Below are 19264 nucleotides of genomic sequence, written 5' to 3'. Positions count from 1 at the left end.
CAATAGCAGTACAACTGCCCCCAGCCGGGCAGTACCAGCTGTCAGGCTTTCCCAGCAGCTTCCTAAAATATACCAGATTAGCTAAGAAAGCAAAAGGGTGTTTATGTAAGTTTTTAGAAATCATAGAGGGAAAGCAATAAACTACTTTCATTTCATAGCAGCGTTATGTAAAATATGCATTTATTAAAGTTAAACTTATGATTTAACACCAGTATGAATTGCTTGGGCTTAAAAGTCTACAACATAATCCATTTATGCTTTCTTAAAATAGTTAGTATTATAGAAAGAGACTTTAAAACCAGAACGTATATGTGGCCATTTACCAAGAACATCAAAATGATACCATTAATACGACAAGCTTTTGAAAAATGAAGTGGATAACTACAGGTAAGAAAATTGGTATAAATTCTTGAAATAATTATTGGCAATAGTGAACTGTAAAAAAGGAAATTAGTTTGCTTGATCCATTTTGTAACTTTCCCTAACCCAACACTTACACTCAAACTTCAGGATCCAGCATCCACCGAGAATCCCCAGCATACATTTTAGGGTGCTCTGAACTGTGTCACCAGGAACAATGACGTGAGTTACTAGAACACAAAAAAAAGCAGTAAAAGAAACAGAGATATGAACCAAAATAATCCTTTAACTAGCCTGCTATTTTATAACCAGTCTACACTTTATAAACTTTTATCTGAATTTTCTTCAAAAACAACTTTTATACTTAGGTATAAAACTTCTTTTAATATCATTCTCTAGCCTAGCCACCACTATAAAAAATCAGATCATAAAACAAATATCTTAAAATGACATTAGCATAGATCATTTTTCCTTTATTTTCAAATTAAAACTGAGGAATTAAAGCATTACATGCACTATAATTTATCTGTCATTAGCAAAGTCATAAATTTGCTCTTCCACAATATTGTTCCATCCTAAACTAAGGGCAAAGCTTTAAACTTTATATTTCCTAACCAAATTAAGCCTATAAGTATTTTATAACTATAGAAATATTTTAGTTTGCAAGATTCAAAGTATACAGCCACTTCCCAATGGAGTTCTACAAAGGAATTACCTATTTAAAATTTTTTCCTGCCAAAAATAAATAGCCCTCACCTGTACTGTCAAACTCAGCACATTTTTTAACCTTAAGAATCGTTGCAAGGTCACTGAGCTTCTTCTGTTGTTCTGAAGAAAGTCCACTGCCTATGAGTACAAAGGGTCCACCCCTACGCTGACCAGCATTCACCTGTTAGCAAAAAAGAGGAAATGCCAGTGTTAAAACATTTAAAGACTAGAGAAAGATATCGAACTGACCTTTGCTTGATGTAAGCTTGAATTTCATTCCTTAGCTTACTCTATCTACTAATTCCCAACAATTTCCACTGAATCATCACTCAAAACCTTAATGCTCAATTTATTTAAATAATTATTTTTCTATTTCTCTACTGCTCCCCGCCCTCCTCGCCCCAATTAAAATATTACTTGGGATAGCTCTTTATATCCAAGGCATCTTGTTTCCTTGATTCTAAATTGGGTTTCTTTAGGGTTTTATGACTTTATTCTGTCATTAATAAGCCTTTTTTTTTTAATAACCCGAAATACCCACTTAAAATGATCAATTCCTTATCTCCTGTCCACTAACTTACTATAGTAGAGTTGAACTCGAACTTGGTCTATTTAAACCGAGGTTATGTGAAAAATCAAAAAACACTAAGATTTCCTGAACAGCAATGATCTCAAAGACAGAAACAAATTTTTAACATTGAAACTGTTACCTTTCAAAACTAAGAAAATGAAAAGAGACAAGAGAATACAAAAGTTAGATCAGATTCTCCACAACAGTAAGTCAACACAGCTCATGAAAAGGAAAGAAGTGCTCTAGGAACAAAGTCTAGTGTTTTCACTTCAACAGAAAGACTTAGAACTGTATCACAGGAGGCAAGAAAGACAAAAATAAAGAGAAGTCACCAATGGGTAGCATTAGAGATTAGAAGTGGAAGATTCAAAAGAAAAAGCGGGATAGTGTATCCAGTAGTAGCCAACAAATATTTAATAAATGGACCTGGAATGAGAGTTAACTGAAAGCTCCTGATAAAAAACAAACAAACAAACAAAAAACAAAGACTGAGCAAAGAAGCAAGGAAAGGTAAATCAACACTACTGCACTAAAGAACAGAAAGTCAAACACAGTACTGTAATTTTCAAATACAAGACTTAACGGCCCTCCTCCGTGTGCGAGTATATAAGTGTACTGGACACCTAGGGTCTCCAAGCTCCAAAGAACAGGAGTGAAACACTGGCAGGGTGGCTACCAGCACAGTCCAGCAACTGCATTAGAGAAAGTTGGCATTTATCTATTCGCTTCACCTACCAGAGTGGTGACTACTTATCTGGTCTGATGCCCTAAAATATTGCATCTAAGCTGTTGGCTACATCCATAAACATGGAGCTCAATAATTCATTCACTCAAAATACATTAAATAGAGAGTCTAATATGTGTTAACTATATATATAAGACATTTTTTAAAAAAAGATTTTCATAAAAGCCCTTTTAAACTGCAACGTTCCACACTTTTATTGCTCTAAGTTCGAGTTACAAGGATGTTTTCACTGGACGTGCTGTGCACTTCACACATTTACACCACACCTCTGCCCATGTATCTTTCCTGCTCACTAAGTAACACGATGTAACCGTGTCTACACTAAACATCGTTAACACTCCGTAACAAGAAAATAGTTCAGTGTACTTTATGGATTGTTCGATTACTACATGATGGTAGTATTTTAAAAAACAGTATTTCAATAATTCTTGTCAGTTATACAAATAAGTGCCATAAAATAGCTCTAACTGGAACATATTACTTTTAAAGTTATATAACTCCACTTCAGCTAAATTAGTTCTCTACACAAAATACAAGAGTGAAAATATATCAATTCTAACGGCAGAATGATACCATTTCTACCAACCCAAGGAAAACACCAAAGTGGGTAAAGCCTTTTCCTATCACAGTCTTTAAATGTGAATTAAAAAAATAGAAACTGGCACTAATTTCCCACAGTTAAGAACTGCTATCTAAAAAAAACAAACAAACAACATAAATCAAACTGCTACCAAGGCCCCATATCTGACAGGGAGCAGGGGGGAGGGGAGGAGTGAGGGACATTTGGTTGAATAAGCAGAAGTCTCAAAACCGTGAGGTTCAAAAGACATTTAAAACCATCCCAAGTGGTTCAATACCCTGATTTTATAGCAATTAGATACTATGTACACTAGCATTGAAGTCTTATTTAAAGGATAATTCAATATGGAATGATTGCTTAGATGAATTAGTTATCCTTAATGAGTATCAAAAATAAGGTTTAAAAACCATGAAAGAAAAAGGATAAACATGCTGCTAAAAGGGATCACGGGCAGAAAAGTCACAAAAAGAACACAGCGAGCAGCTTTTCAAGTCTTCAGCTTAAAGAGTGCTTCTCTAATCCAGAAGTGCTTTAACATTCTAAATGGGACATAGAGGAACTCAAACCCCACCCACTCATCACCCCTTCCCTTCTGCATGACACGGCCTGATGTGGCCCTCTTGCAGGATAGCTTACAAGTCACTGGTGTGAAGGACGGCAGACTCAGCCACCAAGCACTTGTGCCTGTCTCAGGGCTGAGCACAGGTTACCAAGGACCCTCCATTCGGCACACACTTCTGAGCACCTGCTCTTTGCCAGGCACTGTTCTCAGTGCTGAGGCTACTGAGAAGGGGCTACGGTAAATAGAAGAGGCAAGTGCCTGCCCTCAGATAGTTTATAGTCTCGCTGGGGAAGAAGAAAATCAACGAAACAAAAATAGCGTCAGGTAAGTGGCACTGGCAGGATGCTGGTCAGTCAGTATACTGCAGTGCAGAGATCTCTTTGGTGGGCCGACAATGGAGTCAGATCCGGAGAGAGTAAGGGGCCACGTGGACACCTGCTTCCTCACGTTAGTTCCTGGCAGAGCCAAGAGCTGGTGCTGGTGCTAAGGACCTGAAGTGGGGCATGTTCGGAGGATTCAAAAACCAGCAAGACAGCCCCTGTGGCTGGAAAAGAATGAGTGGAGTCTGGTAGTGAATGGAGGAAGGCAAATCCCAGAGGTTCGATTTTAAGATAGCTCATAAAGAAAAACCCCTTTCAACTTAGCATTTGTTATCATTCGTTTTCTTTTCCTTAGTCAAGTATCTACCTATCTACCGTGAAGATAATAAATAATGATATCCACTGGTTATGTCCACGTGACATGCAAAAAGTATAGGTTTTCTACGTTTCCTAAAGATACAACAGTGCCTGGATAGTTGAACTGGGAAGAGGATAATCACTCTGCTCTTTTCTGAATGGCATTAATATCCTCCGATTCCAAGAATACCATAAAGATATCTTTATTTTTGACACATTTAATATAATCCTTCTCCGGCTTTTACATAAAAGGGATGTTGGCAAATGATAACTTAGTTATGCTATGTTCTGCCAGAAGAGTTCAAGTTCAAATGAATAAAATAACTGCCAATTTAGAGTTGTTAAGTATGCTTAGAATGAATGAATACTGACCTAAGATTTCAATAATTTGTGTTCTAACTGATCCATTAAAAAAAAAATGTTTTTATGGCTGATTAACCCTGGGTAAATCACAACCTTTCCAGGTCTCAACTTTCTCATTTCTAAAATGAAGAAATTAACCTAATTTCTAGGGTCTCTTCCAGTTCATCACCACTGCCCTTACTAGAGAAGAAGTTTCTCTAATGGTCCTAGGTGTCCACATAGCCCTTTCTCTCATTTCCCCCACCTGAGCAGTTGCTAAATAAAGTGAGTCCACCATCCATCTCTCCATAAAACCCTCTCATCCTCCCCATCGCACACCACTACCCCCACCTGTAGTTCCACCCTGACCACCGCACACCTGGGCTCCACCACAACGGCCTCCTGGCAACTGGTCTCAATCTCATCCCAGTCCTTTAAGAAAGGGCTAAGAGTGCCCCATTAACTGGGGAAATCAGGTCTAAACTCCTCATCTGGGAATTCAAGGCCTTTCACAACCTGATCCCAACCTAGCTCTTCACTGTCAATTCCTCTTTAACACACCATATGCTCCCGTCACACTCAACTCTAGTTTCTCAAATTTCCAAAGGCCTTTATGCTTCCTTTCTCTCTGAGGTGCTGTTCTTTATATTGGGGTTGCCCTCCTCACTTTGTATACCTGACTGCAGCGGGCAACACTGGTTGCACATGTTAAACCCATTCCTCACTTCCTACACGTTACAAACATCCCGATCTTCAACCACGATGTGTGTCAAAACCAATGAGACATAAGGGAAATTCACTAGAAGGCTCTGAGAGGTTTTTGCCCTTCTTTGAGCATTGCAATCACTCTATAACCACTAGGGGGAGATCACTGGGGATAAGGCTGAGGATGGCAAAGTATAAAGATGGTAAGAGTTTGGGTTTTGGGTGCAGCCACTTAATTGCTGAACTAACCAAGTGGAAAGCTGTCCTATATTGGGATTATCTTTAAGCATTTCAGTGAAAGTTTTCTGTTATTTACAGCTAATAACATTCTTTTTTTTTAAAATTCAGATATGACTGACATACAACATTGTATTAGCTTCAGGTGTACAACATAATGATTCGACATATGTGTATGTTGTAAAATGATCACCACAATAAGTATAGTTAACATCGATCACCATACACAGTTATAAATTTTCTTTTCTTGTGATGGCAACTTCTACAATCTCTGACCCATTTTCAATCTGTTCTCTGTGTCCTGGAGCTCATGTTTTTGGGGGATTTTTGTTTGCTGCTTTTAGATTCCACATTAAGTGAGATCATACAGTATTAAGTATTGTCTTTCTCTGTCTATTTCACTTAGCATAATGCCCTTAATGTCCAGCCACGTTGTCAAAAATGACAAGGTTCCTTTTGTTTTTATGGTTGAAGATTATTCCATTCTGTGTGTATGTATTTCTCTTAATCCATTCATCCACCAACGAACATTTAGGCTGCTTCCATATCTTGGATGTCATAAATAATGCTGCAATAAATGTAGGGTGTGTATATACCTTTTCAAGTTAGTGTTTTTGTTTTCTTCAGATAAATACCCGGAAGCAGAATTGCTGGATCATATGACAGTTCTATTTTTAATTTTTGAAAAACCTCTATATTATTTTCCATAGTGGCTGCACCAGTTTACTTTCCTACTAAAAGTGAACAAGGTGCTCCTTTTTCTCCATATCCTCGCCAACCCTTACTTCTTGTCCTCTTGATAATAGCCATTCTAACAGGTATGATTCTCACTATAGTTCTGATTTGCATTTCCCCAGTGATTAGTGACACTGAGCATCTTCTCGTGTTGGCCATGTGTATTACTCTTTGGAGAACTGTCTATTCAGATTCTCTGCCCATTTTTTAATCAAATTGGTTTTTTTGTTATTGAGTTGTAAAAATTCTCTACACCAACAGAATTCTATTAGATACCTCACTAAAGCCTTTCCCTTTAAAAGCTTCATAGAGAAGGTCTTAGACGTGTTCTGTGCCACCTTCTCTGTGAAGCAATCCCTGATTCCGCCTGAAGTTCGCTTCCTTCTTCTGCCTGGTTCTACCGTACATTGCTATGGTTTCTACTATGAATTTATTATATGTGTAATAAATATTTTTACATCTGTATTCCCTACTAAACTACAGGTTCCTAAGGAATAGGCATCCTTGCACTTTAGCTTTTACCTCACTAAGCTCAGGCTCACATAACCAACTGCCTATTCAACATCTTAATTTGATGGCATATAGACATAAAATTGACAAAGAGAACTATTATTTTCCTTCTCCACAGCAGCAAATGGTACCACCAACTACTCCATTGCTACAGTCATACCAGTTCTACTCTTTCCCCATACCTGATTGATAATCCATCAGAAAATTTTGCTGGCATTCACTCAGAAACATATACCAGACCTCATTACTTCTCATAATCTCCAACGCTACCTTAACTCAAGTCATCATGGTCTCTCTACCCTGCACAGTAAAAGTCCTCAGTAATCTCCATTCTTGTCCCCACCCCACAGCCTCTCTTACAAAGCAGTTAGAGTAACCTTTCTAAAGCATAAACTAAATCATGTCACCTCTTTGCTTCAAAGCCTTTCAGTGTTTTTTCATTACTCCTAGACATTTCGTTACTCCTTAGATTACTCCTAGACTCACTGGTTGCCAGTAATAATGACCTTCCCTCTAACCTTCAAGTATGGCAAGCTCACCCATGGAGGGGCCTATGCACTTGCTGCTCTTTCTGCTTGGAACACTTGTCCTCTGGATATCCACTCGGCTGCCTCGTCTCATCACGCAGGTGTCAAACCCAACATCAGCTCTTGAGCAGCACTCCTCGATGACCTTACCAAAAAGCAGTGCCTCTTCTGGAGCCCACCCCCCTCCACTGAATCTCAGTCTACAGGGTCTCCATCACGGCACTCCCCTGTAAGCTCCTGGAGTTATTTATACTGCTTACAAACTTACGGTCTGTTTCCTCTCTCTCACTAGCATGTAACCTCTTTGAGAATGAGAGTTGCTATCCTTCATATTTATTGTGCATGAATGCTGCCTAACATATGGTGGGGGGGGGGGGCCTCAATAAAAACTTGTTGATACATTTATTCCGATTGTCTTCAAATTCACAGTAACTACTGCACAGGACGTGTTCAACAATTGTTCAGTGAATAAAAGCAATTTGCTAACTGGAAATTTTTCCATTATGCTCCTTTCATAACCAATTTCAATAAAAAGATATAAATTTCACAAAGGTAAATCCATACTTACTACTGAGCAATGGCTAGTTGATGATGATTCATTCTTCTCCGGTAGCAGCAACAGCGATTTCATGATTTCACTCTCGGTACAGTCCACAGGTCGCAGGCCAAATATGTTACTGGTAGAAAAAGTGCAGATGGGTTTAAGTTAATAAAATGTGACTTGTTTCCTCACTAAATAGATGCACTAGCAAAATAATTTTTTCAACTTCATTAATAATACATTATTTTACTAAAATAAATGACTCAGAATTCACACAAAGCATAAGGATCAAGCATCGCAAGCTGCTGAATTCAAGGGGAAAAAAGAGCTAAAATTTTAATTTGACACTGCACCACTACAGGGTATATTTTTAATGGAATATATTGTTATTTACACACGAACTTTTTTCACAACTCTGTGTTCTTCTGTGTTCATATTCATATTTTACAATATAGCTTTATAAGCATTAATCACTATATGTGAGATATTTTCAAATGCCAATAAGTCATTTACTGTGCAGTTACAGGCTCTATCATCTATATAAACAAATACAGAAATTAGATAAATTCACAAGACAGGTACTTGGATCCACTAGAAGGAAAGTTAATGCCACATGACAATTTAATAAAGTAGTGAGCAGGGCATTTTTTAAATTAACTTTGACATGTATGTACACTACAATCTGCAGTAATCGCAGCCCTCATGGAAAAACTAGAACGGTTCAGAGAACAAGCTGATGCAGACTTCTCACCCTGTGCTAATTCACAAGTCACAGAATATTACACTGGAGGAGCCTTTAGAGACAGAGTACAGCTCCGCTGTTTCATTGACCAGAAAAACAAAGAGAGAAGGTTCCATTGACTTGGCTTGCTCTCGTGTCTTCCTTGTTCACTACAGTAGTATTCGTTACTGCCCATCATTTGTCTTTCACTCATCAGTGAAACGTAAAAACTACACAACTCTTTTCTACTATTCCACTTCCTTACATATGGCTTCAAAATTATTTTAGTATATTACGCAATGGCAGAAAGTTTTCTAAAATGGGCATTTCTTTTATAATCTTTCATGGTTTTTAAAATTATTGTACACCCCTGCAATGGCCACTAAAGTGCACGTGAAAATGCAATGTGTGAAACAGGATATGCGATGATAAACCTGGGATAATACCAGTTTTTACAGTAGTACTGAATGCACAGAAAAAGATCTGGAAGGAGACAGTGAAACGTTAGGGGAAGCAGGAGGAGGAAGGTGTCACCTCTGATGCCGCATGGAGGGCACACAGATGAGACACCTGGGTAAGAGACAGAAGCATCTACTGAGTTTAGGGACAAGGTCATTAGTGACCTTGGAGAAAAGCTGTTTTGATGGCACAGTAGGAAAGCTAGTGGAGTAAAAAAAATGACCCACAGCAAATGTTTCTCTAATGACTGCCATCCATGACCATCAGGTTCTGTCTCCATTTTTTCCTGGGACAGTGCTGGGTTAACACTGATAAATTTGTGTCCTCGGATTCCTCTTTATGCCCAGGTCCAGTAACGCGTAACCTCTCTCTGGCAACAGTCTTTTTCCAGACAAGGTACACTACAGCCAGATATATTTCAGCCACTGGATTTACAGCCTTGGCCCGAGCCATCATCCTGGAACCTGGGTCTTAGTAAATTCCCACATAGTTAGGCAGACCATCTCAGCTTACTTCAGACGTAGTTGATCTTATCACTGTACTTAATACTTCTTGATTTCATTCCCTAAATGATTATACCCATATACCAAATACGCAGCCTCTTCACAGACATACTCTGTAAGTATGACAATCCAAAAATAGAAATCAGAGTTCAAAAACCAACATTCTATGTCTTAACCCACCATGTGCAAAAATGAATTAAAAAGAAAAAAAGTTGCACTATATGCCTTAAAAAAACACTACATAAGGAATTTTTAACAAAGAGAAATATAGAATTTACACATCAAAGAAATAAAATATAAGAGCCCAATCACATGCACTTCAAGGCATAGTAACTGTAGCATACTTACTTTACACAACTACAAATCAAGCCCACTATAACGAAAAAAAAAAGTTAATGAAAGTACTTCCCAGTACTTCCCATGAGCATCAGCTAGAGAGGAGTTTAAAGTAAAACAGTGGTCTTATAAGGTGCCTTTACTGTCTGAAGAACTGCTTCATAAAATGACTAGCAGGATTCTAAATTACATTCACTGCCCTTACTACACAAAGCTTACTATGTCATCGGGCCTTCAAACGCGTGGTTTCTCTACTTGGATTACAGACGGCTTCCGCGAGCACACAATGCACCAGACCCCCAGCCCCGCGTGCTGTTAATGAACTGGAGGACGGCACGTTACAGACGCTACAGTCTGAAAGACGACCGGTTAAACCTCAGCCCTGCACCATGGGCGATGGAGCCTGTGAAATCTCGTCATGTTTCTGCTGTGTCGTGGACCACTAGAATTTGGAATTAGACACAAGAGTAAAGTGGCACCTCCAGAAACCCAAAGCAAGGGAAGACAAGACATATGCAGGATTTATCCTTTATTATGGGGACACAGAAAAGTCGTAAAACCTTTTTTTCCCATAATGATATATTTGAATGGACTAACACTTTGCTTATAGACTTTGCACGAAAAATCAGTTTAAAAGGTATAGTTAAATTTATTTTTCAAAAAATATAGCTAATACATGGAGGAAAAGTCACATGACACATGCACAAGGGACTATCGATGTGATTGCTCATTAAGTGAAGGCAGCGACGAATCAGTTATCATCCATTACTGCATAAGGAAGATTTTCTTTTCTAGATCTGCCACAACACCATGGACTCAGGGTAAACATCAATAATCTCATCGGAATAGGTTACCAAGGGACCTTATACACTGTTGAAACTGTTTGCTTTTTATGTTCTTAAATATAGCATATTCTCTATTTTCTGGCATATTTTAGCCTAAAGACTTACCATGGACACTAGGTGTTTTGGGGAGATACATAAAACTGAGAAAATACTATCCTTGCCTGTAATCTTTCTGAAGACAAATACTCATTCAACAGTAAGTATAAAACTGATCAATTTTAAACCAAAGGACAAGTAATGAGGTGAAATGAGATGGATTCCAAAGAAGGTAAAGAATACACATTTGCAAACAAAATGGCCTTGAACCCTAGACTAGAAACTGGAAGGATGGATGCATGTGAAGGGCCTGTGGAGGGAATAACCAACAGGACTGTTGAAATGAATGGAATTAATGGAAGGAAGCCTTCTGTCAAGGCTGAAGGATCTAGTCAATGGATGTTCCTGTGCAGGACCCAAGTACGATGTGGAAAACTGATGGAATAATCAGGCATGAAGCAACAGACAGTGGAGACCAAAAGCAGCATGTAGCTGTGAACATGGAAGGCACAGCGTTTGTTAAACCCTTGGGCCAATGTAGCACCCATACAACGAAGACCGTGTTCAGCATCTTCACTGTAAAATTCGCCTGCAGTGCAGGACAGTGTATTAACACCTGTCACATGCACCACCTTTTACAACTCAGTTCTCTCAAAGCCCTATCAAAGAAAGCCTCTTACAATTCAGTGAAGTCCAAATGATTACATTGAAAATGTGCTTTATCTACCCTAAGAGCGAAAAATTGTATTTTTCTGGTTATTGAAATACTTTATACAATCACTAACCAAAAAGATACCTTTCTGATTCTGAATTTTTTTTCTGTTTCTTCACAATATAGTACACTGGCAAATTTTACCAGTTTTTCCCCACTAATGTATTCCTGCTCTATTCCTTTAGCTGTGATTTTCCATCGTAACTTTGAAAATACATTTCATGTAAAACTTTTAATGATATGATTGAAGATTTTAAACTTACCTTAAAATCCTGGCAGAAGACCTACATGTTCCTAAGTTACTGTTTTTTGCTGTCAAATGCTACTATGAAGTATTAGAGAATCATCGCTACTGACAGGGGTTAATAGATTCTATGTAAAAATGACTGTATATATTAATATACATAACATACATATGCCCGGACTATCAATAATCATTTAATTAGTATTTACTTAAAACACACAGAATGAGTACATGTATATGCACATGGGAGAGAGCTACAAATATCATTTGGTAATCAGCTTGGCAAATATTTACTCTACAAGTACCTTTAAAAACGGTTTTACTCACTGAAGAACCAATGAAATGAAAGGCAGTTTCTGTCCTCACAGAGCTCAGTGAGACAAAGCAGAGGGAAGCCAATAGGAAAGACTTAAAAAGTCTGGTAAAAATTCCGAAACGTGAAAGGAGAATGAAAAAGGGGTAGAGAAGTAGAATACAAGTACCCCAGGAGAGAAGAAAGTGTGTGCAAAGGCCTTGAAGAGAGCTAATATGGCAAATTAGAACATTGAAAAAAGAAAAAGAGAACAGCAAGAAAGACAGAAAAAGAAAAGAGGCAGGAGAGAGTGGGAGACAGAGAGGGGGGAGAGAGAGAGAGAGTGGGAGACAGAGGGGGAGAGAGAGGGGGAGAGAGAGAGAGAGGGAGAGGGGGAGAGAGAGAGAGAGGGAGAGAGGGGAGAGGGGAGAGGGGGAGAGGGGGAGAGGGGAGAGGGGAGGGGGAGAGAGAGGGAGAGAGAGGGAGAGAGAGAGAGAGAGGGGAGACAGAGGGGGAGAGAGAGGGGGAGAGAGAGAGAGAGGGAGGGGGAGAGGGAGAGAGAGGGAGAGGGAGAGAGGGAGGGAGAGAGAGGGGGAGAGGGAGAGAGGGAGAGAGGGAGGGAGAGAGGGAGAGAGAGAGGGAGAGAGGGAGGGGGAGAGGGAGAGGGAGAGGGAGAGAGAGATGAGGCACAGGGGCAAGGGGTGGTCTGGAAACGTAAGCTGCGGCCAGATGAAGGAAGGACAAAAAGGGTGGTGTTAGAGTTGAACTTTATCCGAAGGGCAAAAGGAAACCCTGAACACTTAGCTCTCCACATGGTTGTAGGCAGGGGGGATGGCATCAGCAAAGCGATACGAGCTGGGGTCACAGAATCAGGTGGCCTGAATTCAGATTCCAGCTCTGCCAATGAGTCGTTGTGTGACTTTTGAAGAGTTACTTAACCTTCTGTGCCTGTGTCTTCATCTATAAAATGGGAACAACAATACAACCCAACCTACTTTATTGGATTGTTGTGAAGACCAAATGAATTTATATACCAAAAAGCATGTAAACCAGTGCCTAGCAGACAGTGAAAAATGAAAGCTCAGTAATTGCTAGCCATTAACGTGATCAGGTTTGTATTTTTGAAAAGCAGATAAGTTATGTGTATAGTGTTGACCCTCATCTCCACTTTCCCCAGCTTTATAATACACTTCATGGGTGCTTCATAATGGTAATTTATATAGTATAAGTATAAAGACAAAGAGTATGTACTAGATGTCCCTCGAAAACTTTTCTTCACTAGGGTTTTTTTTTGATCACTAAGACTAAGGAAAAAGAAATACTTATTGGAGTTCAGAATATAGTGTAACCCTTTAATGTCCTTTCCCCTCAAGAGTGACATACTAGGTACCCGCCTACCACTGTGCCTGTAATGAGTTGCACCACTACTGAAAAGCAAAAGGGCAAGATGGGCAAATTTAAACTTGCACTTGGCACAAACACATAAGCAAAAAGGCATTTTCACTAATGTTAAATCTATCACAACTGGCAGGAGATCATCCATAAGTAAAATCCTTTATGAACAACCATGAAATTGCAAGCACATAGGTTTTAATTTTTCAAGTCACTTGGCTTGCTGTGAAGCAGGAAAAAGCACAGAAATTCAAAAGAGCAACATATTTTTTTAAAGCTATAAAACAACTTATCTCTGCTGTACCAGATTAATTTTTTTTAAATTAGGTAAGGCAATTGAAAGGACCAATGGTCCATATAACATTTTCTAATTAAGAATTCTACATCCTTCCAAGGAAAACTTTGCTAATGGCAGACTGAAGAACCAAATCCTAAACTATATATGTTTAAAAAAAAAAAAGCATCTGATACTGTCCATTCACTCAGCATGGCTCTGATGGACTGGCAGCTCTTGTCTCAGGTTCACTGTGGCCACCAGGGTTTGTTTAAAGGAGACAGTGGGGAAGAAGGACAACCAGGGAAGTTTTGAACAGGTATCAACAGAAATATTCCCAGGCAACAAAGAAGTATAGAAGACAAGGGTCTTTTTCTCATTATCTGCCACTTCGCCAGGTAAACCTACTTAAACCAACACATCCACCTGCGAGGGCACCTGTGAAGGCAGATCCACTAACTGTCTCCTGCCCACACCTTGTATATTAACCAGCTGCACAGTGCACTGAAGACTCATGGTGCTCAAGCCTCAAGACAGGGTCTGTGTTTTGGCTCATTAATCCTCACTACACTCTGAAGAAACAGAAAAGTAACAGACAGCACCCATGTTTTATAGGTGAGGACACAAAGGCACAGAAATTAACCTGCCTGAGGCTATAAAGTCAGTAACAGAGTCACAAATAAAAGCTCGATTCCCTAATGCCCTGACCAGTGCCCCATTCATTAAAGTAGTCATGGCTGATTTAACAACCCAAGAATAGAAACTCTTCTATTTCACCTGACCCAAGTAACCATTTGTTTTATCAAATCGCTTGCTACACCCACAGGAGGCTCTTATCTGTTAGGTCCATTATCTGTATATGCATCTAATGTAACACGTGTGTGCAAAGCAAAACGAAATCTTTTTTTAAGAATATGTATTTCCTGACTTTGCCCAATCATCTTTTCACATATGATCCGAATACTAAACACACTTACAGACACTAACAGCATCAAGATATAACATATCCCTGCGTTATTAATTTGTGTTACATGGTTACCTATAAAAATTACAGCCTAGAATGCAGCAGCCGAGACCCACTAATGCATCGCTGCCCTGACGCTGCAAAGCAATTTACCCAAAGCTTCATCTGAATGATGTGAAAAATCTAAGAAACAATTTGACTGCCCTTGCCTAACACCTGAATTCTTACATATTTTAACTGTTCTTATTCTAACTATGCAGGAAAAGGAGGAAAGGAAAGGAATATTTAAAACAACTCAGAAGTATTAGGAAAAATATAAAGTACTTATTTCTATGCTTGATTCTTTTCTTATTAAAAAGTATTAATCAGCCTAAAGAATATAAAAACTAAATTTGTACAGAAAGTCAAAGCTTCCAAAATAAATTATATAAACTATTTCTGAATTAAAAGAGCGTATTTCCCTCAAATACGTATCATGAAGGAAAAGGGCATGAATGCTGGTTTTAAATCCAGAATTTAAAGGTCACGTCTAACTTTAATTGTGAAAGAGAAGTGAGCCATCAACTGGATAACAAAGTCTTTGCTTCATCGCAGACCTTGATTTAGGCATTCATGTCAATGAAAAAAGTCTCCACGGTGAACTACTCACACAGCGTTCCTGGAAGCTCCATAGGACAGTAACAGCTTGACTATGTCCACGTGCCCATTCTTAACCGCATCGTGCAGCGGAGAGTCATTCTGATAGCCAGTAGTGTTCACCAGTGCCTTGTGCTGGAGTAACAATTCCACCACCTTCAGGTGCCCATGACTGCAGGCTTCATGCTAATTTTTAAAAAAGAAAACAGTGATGAGGAAGAGCAATGGATATCATCATAATAAAACCACACTTTATAAAAATGAATATGAAATGCAGTCAGTAAATTGGTTCTTACCTAAATACTTGTACAGACCATAAGTTGTTGACAAAGTCAAAGCCACTATTAATAATCTTTGTGATAAGATACATCATGATTAAGATCTATGCAATTCATGGGAAAAGATGTCTTTCATTTGAGCCTTAGGTCAAGAGCTCTTTTTTTAGTAGAAAATGTAGCTTTAAACCAATTATAGCTCCTAAATTATTCTACGGTAAGAAATTTAAAATGACAAAAAAGGAAAACACTTAGAAAGTATTTAAACACCAAATCATGCATAAAATCTGAAATTCTCCAAGGCTGAATAGAATTCACTAAATTGGGTGGGTGGCCATAAACTAGGTGGTGTTCCTGCACATATACAGATTACTGTATGCCTGGTGTCAATGATAACAAATAACATGGAGTAGATCCTCAAAGGGGCTTACCAAATGGATGGCATGAGTGGTAATCATGGAATGTTCAAAGATACCTCAAGTGCAAATCTTTCCTTGTGTCTAATGAATGCTAAGAATGCCCCTCTGCTATAATCTGACAAGTTTCTGGCATGTTGTGCTGTTCAATTCTCAATAGGTGATATGTACTAAGCGTGTACAGGTTTATTTCTAAGAGGAAAGAATCTAAATTAGGCAACAGGTCCTCTAAATCAGATCCTCTAAATCACTCGCCAGTTTTTACTACATTTTGCCTTAGTAGCTTAATAAAAAAACAAACAAACAAAAAACAATTTTCTTTGAAAAGGTTAGCCAGGTCATAGAGTCCAAACAATGAAGACTGATCGAGACTAAACCCTCCCAGCTTAAACCTGGCAAAGAGAAGTCATTATGTGCCACTTTAAACCTTTTTTGCGCCTGGCCTAACGAGGATCTCCCAATTCTCGTGCATTTGCAGTTCCCAGGATAATAAGGGCATCATCCACTTACCTGTTGACACGTCTAAGGCTGTATTCAAGTCACCCACTTACTGTCCTAATGTAATTAGCCCATAGCACTTGTTCCCATGTATTTGTGCCATTCTTTTTCCAGACCATTCTTCATGCTGCATTTTAGTAAGAATAAGCAGAGACTTCTAAAAATGTTTAATAAAGCAAAGTGTTACTGCCTCTATATATCTGGAATTGGATAGGGTATATGAGTGAGGCTGAGGCAGATCCTCAGTACGAATCGCTGCCTTGTGATACATTCCTAACCCACCCAGTTCCTCCTACCTCTGTTCCACTAAATGTTCCCGATTACACACAACGCTGCAGAATGGAGCCTGATGCTGGTCTCGGCAGTTACCGCTCCACACTTCTGCTAAACTCAGCAGCACGGTGTGGTGTAATAGGTTTCCTAAATTTAAAGGTAGTTAAAAGGTAGTTCATTTCGTGCCTATCACACCTGATGAGCTAGATGAAAAATAATTATTTTCTCTTAGTGAAAATACAAGTTTTCAGATTAAAGAGTGTATACATGGCAGAGAATGATATGTAGACAACTACATAACTATAAACTATCACAACTATAAAACATAAATGGAAGAGGAATAGAACACAAACAAACAGAAAACTACCAATGGTGTCCATCCAGCATGGTCTTTAACATTCGGGTCGTTTCCATTTTGTAAGAGGTATGCAACAGAAGGTATGTCGCCCTAGTATAAGAACAAAAAAGAAAAAAAAAGAAATTGAAAATCATAATGGAGAATTAATAAAATAATGAGATTTTTTGTGTTTTTTTAAAGATTCTACTTCTTTAAGATAAAATAAATCTTTTTCTCGTATGCTTACTGTTCATGAGGTAATAATGGCAAGTTGTGCATGAATTAACCATTTTGAGGTACCAAGTCCTGAATTCATCCTTGAATACAGAGTACAAAATCTCTGCAATGAGCAACGCTTACTGAAATTCATTTCAAAATACCAAATAAAGGACAAGAACCACAGATCATCTGATAATACAGTTTTTAAAGCCCTTTCATTTGTAAAATACATCCTTTTTGAGCATATATGAAAATGGTTTCTGAGTATCATTTAAAACAAAATTAAAGCCAAGGAAGAAGACTGCTCAGTAAAACTAATGTTAAAACTGCCAAAAACTGTTGTCTTATGGGCTGTTACCCTAATCCTTAATATACCAATTTAGCTCTTATTCACCTTATTTATCTAAGATATATTTCTAGGTAGAAGCAAGGCTTATTTTCTCCAAAAGTAACTAACAGAGATTTCTCTGAAAAATAAATGTTAAAAGCTCTATTTGACAAAAGTTACTTATGACAATGTTGTGTCTTGTGAAGCACTTCCTTAGGGAGAATGAAATCTCTCCTCTCCCACTCCCAGCCCTGATGCTCTTCTGAAATGAGTTTTTATCATCTATAGATTGATAATATTGAAGTCATTAAATCCTCTTAATACAGCATTATTAGTTTCTAACTTTTAAAAAAATCCTCATCCAAGGGTATGTTTACTGATTTTATAGAAAAAGGAAGGGAGAGGCAGAGAGAAACAGAATGTGAGCAACATCAAGTGGCTGTCTCCTTCCTATACATGCCCCAACAGGGGATCAAACCAGCAACTGGGTAAGTGCCCTAACTGGGGACTGAACCCACAACCTTTTGGTATATGGAACGACATTCCAACCAACTAAGCCACCTGGGCCAGGGCTCAAATACAGAATACCTTAAAACAGTAGCTTACTTAGTTCTCTAAAAAACAAATCCGCATGCAACACACATTTTTCTATGTTACTAAATTAACCAAATGACCTTAAATATTCAGTGCATATAAAAAATAAAGATGGTATGCTTCAAATCAAATGCTCCAGCAGGTCAAATAAGAAGTATTTTCCCTAGTTCTTGAGGGGTGCGAATTCTGTATTTCTTGTGCAAGTTAACATGTATTTAGCAACTTTAGCTTTAATATTCAAGTCAGTTCTAAGTGAGCTCAGAAAAATCTGTCAAGATACAAATATGATTTTTTTAAACAATTAGGGGAAGAGGAGTAGCCACAACCATACACATTCCCAACCTTTGACATGAAAGTAAACACAAGAAGTGGACAAAAATCCTTCTAAAAAAAAGTTCTCATTCTAATTACACGGTAATCATTAAACCATATTCACCTAAAGAAGCCTAGAAAATAATGTAAATGCCACCACAGAATGGAAGATCACAAGGGAACAGTCACACAGGAACACGGTGACAGTTTCGAGACTGAAAGGAGAATGTCCTGCAAGGCTGCTGGACAGCAGTATGGTTCTTTCCTGTAACCTCTTCATAGTATCAGAGACGTCTTTTGTTAACAGTGCGCCCCCAGGCTCCCCTGAACCGGAGAGCTGACTTGCAAACTGCTTGCTTTTAATACCCAACCTGCTTCCTCTTCCCTAGTACTTAAAAGTTTGTCATATTTTCACCCTTCTCCTGTATGTAAATGTAATGTCATGCACATAAATAAAATTATGATAATTAGATAGGGTCCACAGTAACTGGGTATGCTTGAGCCAATATGAAGTTTCCAGGAAATAGATTAACTTCCGTTTCTGATTTCTTTAAATTACTTTCTTCTGTAATAGAATATTTTCTGAGTAATAAGCACTCACACTTTTACGCTCGTCACAACTTAAAAAAAAAAACCAAGGTTTTTTTAAACCACAGCAAGAAAAAAAAAATCATCTGAGGAAAGTATTTACCAAGGCTTATAAGAAATTTTAAAAGAATTTGATATTTTGAAGTAACACCTTAAAGGCTGAAAATAAGGAAGCATGTGTGACTCCTTACATTTTCCTACTGCTAACTT

At 38.4% G+C, this 19264-nt stretch overlaps 1 protein-coding gene across 1 annotated transcript in view; it reads right to left on the bottom strand.

Annotated features, from left to right (window-relative positions):
• The window catches only part of BARD1 (BRCA1 associated RING domain 1), a 64784-nt gene that overhangs the window by 10943 nt on the left and 34577 nt on the right, over nucleotides 1-19264 (bottom strand). Inside the window, exons 5-9 of the mRNA XM_028509301.2 lie at nucleotides 17044-17124; nucleotides 15228-15400; nucleotides 7828-7936; nucleotides 1117-1249; nucleotides 498-590 (exon numbers count right to left, since the gene is read on the bottom strand). Of these exons, the coding sequence (XP_028365102.1) occupies nucleotides 498-590; nucleotides 1117-1249; nucleotides 7828-7936; nucleotides 15228-15400; nucleotides 17044-17124 (589 nt within the window). The remainder of the gene's footprint in view (nucleotides 1-497; nucleotides 591-1116; nucleotides 1250-7827; nucleotides 7937-15227; nucleotides 15401-17043; nucleotides 17125-19264) is intronic.

The sequence above is a fragment of the Phyllostomus discolor genome, chromosome 4 (assembly GCF_004126475.2).
Source record: "Phyllostomus discolor isolate MPI-MPIP mPhyDis1 chromosome 4, mPhyDis1.pri.v3, whole genome shotgun sequence".
NCBI classification, from domain to species: Eukaryota; Metazoa; Chordata; class Mammalia; order Chiroptera; family Phyllostomidae; genus Phyllostomus; species Phyllostomus discolor.
Note: the sequence above shows the minus strand (reverse complement) of the source record. Positions and strands in the feature narration are given on the sequence as shown.